A 13,281-nucleotide genomic window follows, 5' to 3' on the forward strand; every position below is an offset into this window, starting at 1 on the left:
GATTTTTGGTTACGGACTGCCTTGTGATGCAAAGTTCCTGTATTTTGGTTTGATAAGTGAAAATCTTGATATGCAAAAAGACTTATACCTCTCTAGGATCCTGCTCATTGCCTCTAAAAAATGTATAAAGAGGAGATGGTATAAACCTGAGCCTCCAAATCTCAACGAATGGACGGAAATTAGGGATGCACCAAAATGAAAATTTGTGGCCAAAGCCAAAGCCGAATAAAATATGAATGTTTGGCTGAATACCGAATATCGAATGCGGATGCTAAGTTGAACGGGGCTCAATGTGCTCCACAAGCCTCCAAAAGCCAATGCCCTCCACAACACTAAACGGTTGATCATCCAAAGCCACTAACTCCATGACTTTCCTGCCCTGAGCAAACTTTTTTGTCCTTAAAGGCCACGGACAAAGTGGGCATGCTGAGACAAGACTCTCTCCTTTTAGCTGATGCAGCCGTCTCTCTCTCTTTTACTCAGTATGCTGCTGAGGGTATTTGGTTCTTAAATGGCAAATTTAAGCAGTAGTGTTGTCTTTACAGAGTAACTCCCTCTAGATAGTTTTGTTGAACAGCCTTTGCAAACTGCAGTTCTTATCTTGCTTTCCAACACTTTGAAATATCTCTACACCGCCAACATTTTGCCAAAGGTAAGAGGTCACCATGTCACTGCACGTTGTTTAATTGTGTCATTGCTTCACAAACCACTATTCAGCCTTGCTTAAAAGTCACTTCACTGAAGGCCAATGTGCCTTTTTTTCCAATATTTGGCCGAATGTATTCGGCTACCAAATATTCGGTGCATCCCTAATGGAAATTGTAACAGAAGTATATAAAATTGAAAAGATGACTTCTTCGCTGAAACTAAGAGGAGCATCCTTTGCAAAAAAGTGGGAAATATGGACAAACTTTATCACAAAGGGTAAGGACACAAACTTTTTGGGACTTATTTGAACTTCAATGAATTACAACAAGAAAAAGTCTTCTTCAACCTTGATTATGCCCCACTATGTTATACCTGTTTTACCTTTTGTTTCTGTCTGTGTCCTGTTATTCTATATAAGTGTAAAATTTGACAAAATAATATTATCAAACCCCCCCCCCCTTACAAATCAGATGTGGTTTAACTTTCTCTTATTTTCTGTGGTACTGACTTTGGCTAAATTGGACAGAATTTATCAAATTACTCACCCGTATCTAAAAATAGTTTGAGACCAGCCTTTGTTATTGATTCTGTTTTTTTTAAACCGCACTTTAACTTTTTTTATTATTAAAAAAAACCCCATAAAGGGCTAAAAGTATGGAAACGTGTTTATCCAGCAAAAACGTATCCTCGCCTGTTCTTTAGTGTCTGTTTTTCTTGTTGAACATTTGAATACTGAGATTAGTCGTGCATGTTTATATCTTTATTTGCCTGGTCTTTTCTCCTGTTTCCTCATTCATGTGTTCAGCCTTGTAAGAGGTGTGCAGTGTGTCCTTAGTTATAGTACGTTTGAGCTGGCCTCAACCTTGCAGCCAGCTAGGGAAAATTCAGGGCACACATTTATGCTCCTTTAATCATCCATTCACACGTCAGATAAAATTACCAGTGTTGTTGTTGACCTCGTCAGCTGAAGGTCCCATTTCTGTATTCTGGCCCTCACCCTCCACAATACGGAGCTCCTCCTGGGAGACCCCCGTACGAGACAGACCTACAGAGCAGGTCTCTGACTGGAACTGCAGAAGCAAAGAGAAACACAGTCTGATAAACACGTCAGGAACAATGAGGTGAATCCTGTGTGATTTGTGATAATTTCTACCTTTTCATATTGCTGATCCTCAAACGAGATTTTGGCAGTGCCGGACTGCCTCACTCCTGAGCCGTAGTCAGGAGCTTCCTCATCCGCTGGAGGGAAACACAGAGCACCTTCACTTCACTCCCTCAAGAAGTCACACACAGCCTGTACTTTCAGAAAGAACATGACGCCCTTTGTCTGACAGCAGTGAGGATCAGAGCCTTACCTGATATAGCCTGCACCGCCACCCTGAGGAAGCCCTTCACCTCTCCTTTCTCGCTGACGATGGCCACGCGGTGGACCAGAGGAACCGGATACAGCAGGTTACTCAGATAAACAAAAGCCCTGAAAAGGAGATGGAGGACGACAAAGATAGAGAGGGTTTATAAGACACAGTAATATGTCTCAAAGGAGAGCTCACTTTGATAAAACTGGACTGGACGGTGACTGGACAACAGAACACAGAGCTGCAAAGCAACCAAACAGAAGCTGGGACTGCTCTTGCGATGGCCATGGCTGCCCTTTACTATCGCTTCGTAGGGGCTTTCCCTGACCATCAGTAAAACATAAAAACTTCAAGACAAGGATGGGTATGCAGTACTCCTTCAGTTTGGGCTGTATTGATAAGAGCTTGGTGAGGCAAAGGAGCATGTGTGTGAGGGAATCGATACTAGGAATCAGCTTCCTAACAAGCTGGGTGATGTCTCCTGATGAGCTACAAATCTGATTCTCAAATTGAGTTTTTGCAGAATTTACTGCACTATGCATCATAAAAGCGCCTCGTTATGAAAAAACGAGGCATTCAAAATCAAATTGGAGGATCCAGGATTAGAATTTTAGGCACATGTTGACTAAATTTGAAATACTTCAGACTAGTGCCAAAGATTAACTTCTCCAGACTATCAATGTGGGGAAAAACTGTGCTACAAATGTTTCTTTCTTTCTTTCTTTTCTAGCTGCATGACTGCAGCATTCAAGGACCATGTTTCCCATGAGCCAATAGGGGTAGACATTTAAGGGTGGAGTGTTAAAAAAAGGAGGCAAATGACAAGATTGGTGAGGTGCAAAGAAGGCATGCTCAGGACAAAAATAAAAAGGTGAAGGAAATATGCTTCCAACGTTTTGACTCAAAGGAATCCAAAGCAAATGAAACAGAAATCATCAAACGCAACAAGGCCCAGCTTGAATCAAAAGAAAAACTGCCAACAGCTCCATAGATTTAATGCTGCACAAAAAACAACAAATGACATCTGAAACCAAAGGGCACCTCCCAGGAGGAAGTGATAATCTGTGCAAAGGAGGGGGCACGAGTTCATCATCAGACGTATTCAAGTCAAAAACTGACAAAAAAAAGGTCAAAATGAAAAGACTTGTGCTCTGGCATGCCTAAAAGAGACAGCTGCAGTAGAAACCAGCTCTTTCATCTTGAGATTGTGAGTCTTCCATGAACACCACTTTGCTATTTCATCAGGACAATTTTCATCAGACTCTTCTGTGCGTTTTAAAGGTTTCACAGCATGTTGACAACTTTTCACTGTGTCCAGACCTGAATCAACTCCATGAGACATGTCAGTGCTTTTTGGTAGTGAATGGTCGTATTTAAATCAACGCTAGTTTGCATTTAGCCACACAAAAGTGAGACACACACCTCAAGCAGCCGTTGAGCATCAACTTTGCTTGGATTTCCATGGAAACAAGTGACATGAACTGAACCACCCTGAGCTGATAAGAAGCACTTTTATAGTTGTAATAAGCAGTAGAGGCGTTTAGTTAGTGAAGCAAAATAACAACAAAAAAACACATTCAGCGATAATCAGAGCTGATGAGATTAAAGCCTGAAAGCAAAGATTAACCCTGAGGCCCAGAAATGTCTACTCCAGAGTCAGACCAGAATCCTGTCTTAAAACAAAACTCAGGAGTGCTTTCATACTTGAAAATGTGTCTTAAGTACCAGTCGGGAGGAGGAACTGAAGTGGTCATGTGACTTCTTTTTTTAACTGCTCAAGCAGCGAGTGTTTTGGGGCACCATGAGCTTTATTTCTGCACGGTTTGGAGTTTGAACCACAAGAAATAAAAGTTCCTGAACTGTCCTGTACACAGGTTAGCAGAGAGGGTTGAAAGGGAAAATGATATTTTAAATCATGGGCTGTATAAAACTGATGACAGTGGAGCCAAAATATTTAGAGTGCCCCCTACAGACTGGATGCAGTACAGTTCATAAGCCTCACCTTGTCTTTGTCTATAAATAGTTTGTCTGATAAAAACATCTTCCTCTGTAGGGATCTTTTCCCACTGAGGAGAATGTACAGTGCGTTCCATTTACATCGGAATAGGGAATGACGTCACCCCGGAGTTAAAAGAGTTCCAGTTGCCAAGTCGAAAACAATATTTCTATATATTAACATCAAACAATACTTTGTATATGTCTAATTTAGTGCAACAAAAACTTGTCAGAAATGCTTTGATAAACAGAATATTACAGGAGCTTAATTACTGTTTACACCCAGGGCAGCCATCTTTGATTGTAAACTCTGAAAAAACTCAGAAATTCTGACCTTGGGGGTGTTTTCCCCTTGGAATTTGTAAATCCCAACTTCCGAAGTACAAATGAAACGCACCAGCAGAAAATGTTGACAAGAAATGTAAAAGGTTTGACCCTTTAAGTGGTTGTTACTTTTAGATCCTGTGATCAAGCCCTCAGCTTAAACTGTGAGACACTGAAGACAGATCTGAGCCTATCGGTAGTGATGAGCATGTGCAAGTGTGATAACCAGTTTGTGTCTGTCAGCAAAACATAAAAATACAAGAGCAATTCTTAAAGTAATTTTTGTTAATATCTGAAAACAGAAAAAAAATTAGCCTAGGTTAAAGTAACAAATGTTTAACTTGAAGAAGCTGAATTGAAGATAACAGCTGATGTCTAGCTCTGTGTTTACTGTGCAGCTACGTTCTTACAGGTGCTGAGGAAAAATGTAAAAAATACAAAATTTCACTGATGAAATAAAAAGTAATAATAAAAAACTACTCTAGACAAACCAGTTAGCCAGATGTAACATCAGAAAGTTGTTACCGTTTAGTACTCATGTGTGGACTGGACATGCAGAGCCGGGTGATAACAGGGGACCCTGTGAGCAGTCTTGTCCGTGTCTTTGTGTATCTTTCATTGGTCTGTGCTGATGTTTGTCGAGGGAAACAGACCCTGCATCTCAGCGTGAAAGAGCTAGTTTCCTCCACCAGCATGCTCCCTGAAACCTCACCAACCTTCCCACTACACTGAATATAGGCGAGCGGTCGTAAAAGGGATCCTGGCCTTCGCCGGAGCCTCGGCAGAGCTCTCTCTCATCATCATCATCATCATCATCAACATCATCCTCATCATCATCTCCCCCGAGCTCCAAGCACGGGTCCTCCAAAAAGATATCATCGTCCAGGTCCTCCAACTCCTCCAACTCCTCCGCCTCTCCTCGACCCTCGCGCTGCGAGTCGACCAGCTCAGTAATTTCAGAGTTGGAGAGGGACGAGGACGGGGTGGGGTCACTCATGCGCTCACTCATGCATGTGTTGAAAAGAGGGTTTCTGGTGCAGCCAGAGACACGGGAACTGGGTTAGTACAGGTAGATAGAAAGCACACAGTTGTTGAAACAAGAGGGGCAGTACAGAACCATCAAGACCCAATCACAGGAGAAAACCTGCCCCCCTTAAAACCAGATATTCCTTTACCGTCAGCTGGACATGTTTGCTGTCTGATGTGTGACAGCAGACATGTACAAGAGACACAGAGGACAGACAGAAGAGTGTGAGACAAGCTACAGAGGTTGTTAGAAGAGGTTTGGTGTACAATAAAAAACTAAACCAGCCCATGGAGATGACGTTTGATTCCCTGCAGGACAAAAGATTTCTTTGCAAGAGGCCGAACACAACACACAGATGTTAGAGGAGCAGAATCATTTTAGTCTAAGGCGGATGATTTTATGTTTTACTGTTTATGTGTTTGATTTTCTTTATTTCATAAGGATAAAAAAAATAAAGGAGCTGCTGCAGCCCTGTTGAAACATTACCATGATTCACTGAAGGCACTGACAACTCGATCCAATGAACTGATTTTCTTATTTACTCCCTCTGAAGCTGGTCGTCAAAGATTGTAAGTTGACTTGTCCTTGTTTGAAGTGGTCAAGATCACTCTCATCAAAATAAGAATAACACAGTCTACGAATCATGAAAAGTCAAAACTTTTAGGTATAAAAAGAAACAGACACACCAAACTCATGTTGCTGGATTTTGATGCCAGCAAAAATATTCTGGAAAATCTGTTTTTTACTTCAGAGTATAATCAGTAAGTTGATTTTACTCTAAGTGGCTTTTTTTGAGCATTTTACTGATTCTTGGACAGAGTCAGCATCAAAACGCTCACACTGTTCATCATGACGTAGTATTCAAGTCACATCTGGCAAAAAATCACAAAGATAAAGTTGTTTTCAGAGCTTTTCCTGAGCTCTTGAGCTTTCCTACCCTAAAAAGATTACAAGTCTTGATATTTGAGAAAATTGAACCTGAATATAATTGCATAAGACATTTTATGTCCCCCATTTTGGATGCTGCTGGGCTGTCCTACTCAAAAAGCTTAGCTGTTAACTAACCTGATTTATACTTGTAATATTAAGACTTAACTCTGGCATTATTCTTGTATCATTTTTTTCACGTCTTTTGTCGTTAACTCTGTTTTTCTGACATTTTACTTGAAATGTCTTGGCAGGAGGATATTTATATTTCTTTTATCTTGTTTTTGTTAACCCTTTCAGACCTAACTTAAGTTTTAGGAACAGAAAAAAAAATCAGATATTTAGGGGAAAAGGTCATATGGGGTAGTTATATACCATTCTGATTTTTTTTTTTAAAGGGACCTCCACATGCAATGCATTCCTGGATGTTGCAACATTGAAATAAAGCTACCCCTAAGGAAAAACCCAGCGGAGACAAAATCTACTAATTGGCGTGTACTGTATCTATATATATTAAGGATTCATCTTGTACAGTTTGGGTTTTAAATTAATGGGGGTTGGTAGTGAAATTTACATGAAATTGATGCTTTGAAAATCTGTCTCAGTGAAACCAAGGAGGCAGCCATGTTGGAAGTGACACAGCTCTTCTGATTGGTGGGATAGTGGGAAACTGTTTGTTGCTAAGTTCTGCAGTGGTACTTCTGAGAAAAAAGGCTCATAAAATTCGGATGTGGAGTAATGGCAACTAGAAGTTAGCTGTTGCAAATCTGCAACGTCTGCCTTGAGAGGATTAAAATATTGTGTCTAATGATTTACAAAACCCAGAAAAGATGCTTTGTGATATTAAAAAAACATATAAACTGATAGTAATTTGTTTTTAATCTAGGACAGTCAAAAAAACATTTAATAACAACTGTCTAATATATTTAGGATTCTAAAATACTTAACTAACATTAATTAAAAACTGAACTGACATAAGGAGCAGTTTCACACAGGATATCGAGCGTGAACCCGGACATCAGCGTCCTGTTAGAGTGACTTTTCTGTAGATGATCAGAAACATCAGCTGAGCTCCGTTTATCACTGAGGATGTTATTACAGCTCTGTTCTGGTCTAAGCACAAAAATACACAAAAACCTACAAATCCAACTCCAGCTTATTGCTGATAGGTTATTTATCTGGGGAGCTAGATTTCATTATGTGTGTTGCTTTTGGCCTCATGCTGTTAGCCTGTCGTACTTTCAGAGTCTATAAATAGAAAGTCCAAATATGCCGACAAACAGCATATTTCAGGAAGACATTTTGCAGATTAATGCCTGATCATTTCTGCTTGTCTTGCAGGAGCTTAATGACATTAAAAGCTTGATATGCTGAATGTTATGTAAGCGGGCCATGTGACTGTGTGTGCGACCCATCTGCAAGGAGAGAAAATGACTGAGAGGGAGACGGAGGGAGTTTGGCAGGGGGACGGAGAGGCTGTGTGCCAACGTGGGAGAGAAAGAAACAGCAGGCTGTGAGTAGGAGGGCTGAAGAAACATCGATCTCAAATGTTCCAAAGCCGATTTTTCTCATTACAAGAGGCAGGCCTGGAATCAGCAAGACATCGATTGTTAAATCCTTCCTTTGTGTTCAACCTGTAAGACCATGGTTAGAGGAAAAACATGTTCCAGCTTCAGTCTTTTATAAAGCTCACAAAGTGTGTCCGATGTTGACAGCTTATGATAAAAAGGTTCAGCTCTTAACATTTAAAGCAGATGGTTTTATGAGCGCTTACTGCAGAGAAAGTTTTTTCTTAAAAGTTGAAAGGACGCGAATCAAGACTCAGTATTTTTGTTCCAAGTGCAGCTGGTCAGTATTAAAAGTCCAGATACGCTCACGAGGGAAAAAGATGCTATTTGTATTTAATGCTAACATCTGCTCTATAGAATGACATTTTTTTTTTGCTCGCTTCATTCTGTTATAGCTCGTATCCATCCCCTTGTGATGACAAAACCACTAGTGGCAGGCAGAAACAGGACATTGTCAATGTCGCTTGCTTGAAAAGTCAAGTGGGTCTTGGAGGCAGAAGGAGCAAATCTTTAACTTCAATGCATATCTGTGATTTTTTTTGAAAAAAATGGGAGTTGTGGCTAAAGTGAAGCCTCATCTGACAAGTTTAACATGTTATGACTTTGAAGCAGTGCACAGAATTTAAACCCTGGAGCAGGGCAAGCCCGTGGCATAGGTAGTATAGGCAAATGCTATAAAAGAATTTCCAGACTTATATTCAGTAATGTTACAAAAGAATGCTTTAAAATATGACAAAAACCTAAAACAGGTCCTATTTTCCTGCACTCTGCTTGACCCTGAAGGGGTCACAACATCAACATCGCTCCTCCTCACCTGCTAATTTGTGGACAAGATGGACAGACAGTTTATGCTGCTAAAATGATACAGGCAAATAACAGGTATCATGTAAAAAAAACCCAAAGCCTTCAGGAGCCCAGGGGTGAAAGAAAAGAAGAGAGGAGGAAGAGAAATGCTAAAAAGACAGAGGTATGTGCGTAATGTTATTTAGTGGTTTTTACTAGCTTGTTATTGGTTGGTAGTCACGTTTGACTGTGTAAGTCCTAACTTCAAACAAAGTTAAGACCAGTAATTTTCTCTACTTTTTAATCAGGTGAACAAACATTTTTTATTAGATAAAATAACCACGTATAGAATTACAGTTTTTCTTTTGTGACGCATGTATCGTTAGAGTCCTGCTTCTTATTAACATCTTTGTGCACTTGGTAAGCTAACATTCAGCTGATTTCAAATACATATGTTGTAATAATAGTTTGAAGTACACTTGCCCTGCTGATCTGATGAAGAGAAAACATTTAAGCTTTTCAAACATTTGCTTTATTATCAATAAATATTCACTACTACTAACTTAACTGATATATGTGACTAACTTGATTTCTTATTTACTGATTAAAGTGTTTATTTGCAGGTTTTTCTTTTATAAAAATAAAGTCACTAAAACGTAGCGCTGTATGATAGTTTTATTGAAGTATGTAAAAATTGTTATTGGTGCTGGAATACAAGGGGCACCAGATGAAACCTTGCCCGGGGCACCAAAATGGTTAGGGCCGGCTCTGCCCTGGAGCAAAAGTAGCTTCAACAAATCTGTGTTTTCCCTCTTAAGGAAGAATTAAAAAACTTAAAATGTAGTCTCCTTTTGTATCTATCTCTTTCTATGTTTCCCTCCTTTTTCTATTTGATATTTTTTAATCACTTTAGGTTAGTAGTCGTCTTTTTTTGCATCTCATAAATTTTTTTGTGTTGATGCAGCTCTTCCCTTTGTCATGCTTGTTTACATTGAAAGATTAATTGGCTGTTTTGCTTTTGTTAGTCATGAGTCAGACTGAGTTTAAAAATAAAAATCTGGCCAATGTAACCCCTTTTGCTAATGTACAGCCGGTACGTCCTCAGTGCAGCCTCTGAGTCCTGATGTGATCATCCAAACTAAAGAGCAGGTGAAACACATGGTTTCCATGACGATGAACATGCTCACTTTTTGAGATACTGGTGTAGAAAACCTAAAGCCTTCTGTTTGAGGGAAAAACTTTCAACAACAGATACATTTGCGAGGTTCGGACACATGGGCGGTCAAACAGAAGGAAAACCAAAGCACAGTGAGTCTTCAGTTCTGTGGCTTCAGCTGAAAATCATCTTTTAACATTTTTTTCACATCATATCTTGAAAGTTTGCACCAAATGATGAGGAGCAGAAATAAAAAGAGTCTCAGTATCGATTGGGAGCATCTGTATGGTTATAATCCAACAATACTCATCCCTGATTAGCTGCTAAGGAGAGATTTAATGACAGTTAGAAGGGCACACAGGCTGCAGGGTAATGATAGAGACACTGTAATGAAGCTGACTGCTGGTTTCCATCTGAACTTCACATGCATTAGATGTGGCATTAGCTGCCAACAGTCCCCTATTATCTTTAATAGAAAAGCATACTGGACATCTGCTGTCTGCCTGCTGCTGCTGCTGACCTTTAAATGAGTTCAGTATAATGTCTTCCTGCAGCGCTTGTGTGTTGGATTCACAGGAGGAATGGGACTCTGCATTTACCTGCCAACCAGACGGAACCAGGGGAAGCGGTCATAGAAGGGGTCTCCTCCAGTCAGCACGTTTTCACAGTCTTCAGAGGTGTTGTTGGGCACATCGGCAGCTCGATCATACATGTCTCTCATGAGATCAAGCCTCTGCCTGCAGGAAGGAACAGAAGATGAGTCACTATTGAAAAATATATTTCTGCTTCTGAATGCTGCACTTTTTCATTACTTAGAACAAACTGTGATACAAAAGTTAAATAAAGGAGAAATGTATTGACTTTCTCTGTGCGTCCTCAGTGATCCAGGTCTAATGATAGCCAGCTGATCACTGAGGATGATCCAGATTTTTCTTTCTTTTGAGGGATTCCATTTAATATGTGGGAAAAAAAGATGTTTAAGCTTTGAAAAGGCCATTAAGATTTTTTTGTACCTTAGTTTTTCTAATGTCCAGTAGTGAGTGGCTCCATTTTTCTGATCCTGCACTTCCACAGCCACAATGGTCCGTGGGAACAGTCGTACATCCCTGTCCTTGGAGTCTGGGGGCAGCAGGTCTGGAGGCAGTGGGGAGTACAGGGTGTCTGTGAGCAGCGTGAACTGGAACTGGACCTGCAGAGACACAGCAAGTGTTGGTCTGGTCAGAGAGAGAGTGGAGGATAACGAGGAACATCAGTCAAAGAAAAATATTAGTCATGCTGAACCTTCTTCTTGAGCTCCACGCTGATGGCGTTGGCCTCCTTGAGGAAGATGGCGTTGCCCCACAGCAGATCACGCAGAGAGGTGAACTGGTAGCCGCGCCACTTACGGAAGCTCCACACGGCCATCTCTCTTTCCCTCTCAGTCCATTGAACTGTCGTTAAAAGATAATATCACTCAACATTTCCTTCAGCATCAAATGTTTATGAACAGTTTGTACTGTATGTCCTTTAATTTTCCCACCTTCCTCCTCTGGCTCCTCCTCTTCTTCGGTGGCTTCTGGGTAGTAACGGTCCACCTGCTTCTGTAGAGCCTCCAGCTTACTCTCATAATCCTGGAGGATTAAATCATTGGTTAACCAATAATTTTAACACACATGTTCATGACACATTAACACCATTAGGAAACATTTTAAGAGCAGATGTCAGCGAGTCAATTTACATATCAGCTGAGAAGGAAAACCAAACTCATTTAATAAGACCATAGTTAATTAGCTCTTAATGAAGTACATTTAAAATATACAAACACATAAAATCATTTAAACTTTAACTTAACTTATAAAATACTCAAAATTATGGAAGCTTATTTCCAGAAGGTAAAACGAAGAAATTATCAAACATCTAACTCCTAAAAAAGACATGTAAGTACATGTAAATTAGACTTAAATGTCTAATTTTTATCTCATAATTATTTACTTTTCATATTGTAATTTCAATACAATTTCTAATAACTTCAATTTATCTCACAATTTTGACCAAGTGTCTCAAAATATAAACTTTTAATCTAACAATTCAACATTTTTACCTGACAATTTAAACTTTATATCTTGAAATTTTAACTTTTGTCTCATGATTTTAACCTTTTTAATCATGTTTTTTTCAAAAAGTTTTCTTTTGGCTTTTGTAAAATTAAAAACACCAAACACAGAACTGCTTTCTACTGTACCAGTCTTTGCTGCTCCAGAAGGTTGTTGGCCTCCTCTCTTTCTTTGCGATACTGGTCCTCCAGCTCCTGCAGCCTGCAGACACAAGCAACATGATGCATTCACTTCACTGTTTTTCTCCAGGCTAACTCCTGAAGCACGGCACACACTTTGCTGAAGTCCTACAAAGAGTAGGTTTCTAATGAAACTCCAATTACAAGCATGTTATTCCTCGTTTTTAGCTGTCTTAGTTGTTGTTCCAGTCTTCATTGTAAAAGTGATGCTTCCTGATTCCAACTCCACTGGTTTTTGTCAATGTGGAATAGCAAAAATCTGCAGTTCCTCAAGTGTCCACTGGAGACAGACTCCAAAAATCAAGAAGAATCAATATGCATCCTGGTACTAAAGAAATTTTGTTAACTTAATTCATTATGACTAAACGAGTGATTTTTATGACAAAAACACAAGTGTTGATAACAGTAAGAACTTAGCTGTGAATGAATTAATACCCATGAATACTTTGCTACAGTAAATACCTAACCCTACCCTGGATACAGCTTTATGCTGCAAAGCAGATTCACTAAACAAGTAAATTTGTAGCCTTAAACTTTTTTATTGAGGCTCTTCTTGCTGTCCTGAAGTAAAGGCTTAAATCTAAAGGTGACACTTCTGTACTTTTAGCAATTTAAGTTTGTCCCGGCCTGCTCGAAACGATAAGTCAGGAGAGATTTGTTCTTTTAGGCATATCTGAAACCCATTATTATAGACCTGCTTCTTTCTGATTTTATCGTTTTAGTTATTTCATTCATTGGCCTCATCTTGCTTTGTCCATAGAGTCTTCGCTTTTTGGGTTTTACTTCATTTAACTATATCCTCATGTTATCTTATTTTTTTTTTTTTTCCATATTGTTTGTATTTGTTTTTAAATTGTTTTCTTAATATCCTGCGTTTTTTCCTCTGTTTGTCAAAGCGCTCAGTAAACTTTGCTTTGAAAGGTTCAGCTCAAAAAAGTTCATATTATCATAAAGTACCTCTGTTCCATTTCCTGTTTCATGTCAATGCCCTGTTTCTCCAGCAGCTCCCTCTGAGCGAAGGCCCAGTCCACTGGCTCAGACGGCGTTTCAGCACACGGGGTCCGCTCCCTCTCCTGTCTCGCCTGCACCGGGTGGTTGAACCTGAACACATGGCTCTTCCCCAGGATGATGCGGTTTCCTTTGTAGGGACAAACCCAATTTCACTTCACAATTTAAATATTTTTACTCTGAAAAAGCTTAAATTTAAGCAAGTGTTCATGCCTTTT

The 13,281-nt window shown here is 39.7% G+C and overlaps 1 protein-coding gene across 16 annotated transcripts in view; it reads right to left on the reverse strand.

The window, feature by feature from the left end:
- kif1aa (kinesin family member 1Aa) overlaps positions 1–13,281 on the reverse strand; it is a 76,317-nt gene that overhangs the window by 21,723 nt on the left and 41,313 nt on the right. For 5 of the 16 annotated variants that reach the window (XM_074668059.1, XM_074668057.1, XM_074668048.1 and 2 more), the window contains 10 exons: positions 13,013–13,193; positions 12,005–12,077; positions 11,303–11,393; positions 11,065–11,213; positions 10,797–10,972; positions 10,383–10,520; positions 5,039–5,353; positions 2,004–2,122; positions 1,802–1,887; positions 1,589–1,718 (listed from right to left, as the gene is read on the reverse strand). In XM_074668059.1, coding sequence (XP_074524160.1) covers positions 1,589–1,718; positions 1,802–1,887; positions 2,004–2,122; positions 5,039–5,353; positions 10,383–10,520; positions 10,797–10,972; positions 11,065–11,213; positions 11,303–11,393; positions 12,005–12,077; positions 13,013–13,193 — 1,458 coding nt within the window. Of the gene's footprint in view, positions 1–1,588; positions 1,719–1,801; positions 1,909–2,003; positions 2,123–5,038; positions 5,354–10,382; positions 10,521–10,796; positions 10,973–11,064; positions 11,214–11,302; positions 11,394–12,004; positions 12,078–13,012; positions 13,194–13,281 lie in introns of all 16 variants that reach the window. The other 11 variants (XM_074668050.1, XM_074668049.1, XM_074668047.1 and 8 more) reach the window with 3 other exon arrangements.

Source organism: Halichoeres trimaculatus, unplaced genomic scaffold (genome assembly GCF_033239565.1).
Source record: "Halichoeres trimaculatus isolate MK-OKI-2021-1 unplaced genomic scaffold, fHalTri1.1 fHalTri1_scaffold_4, whole genome shotgun sequence".
NCBI lineage: Eukaryota > Metazoa > Chordata > Actinopteri > Labriformes > Labridae > Halichoeres > Halichoeres trimaculatus.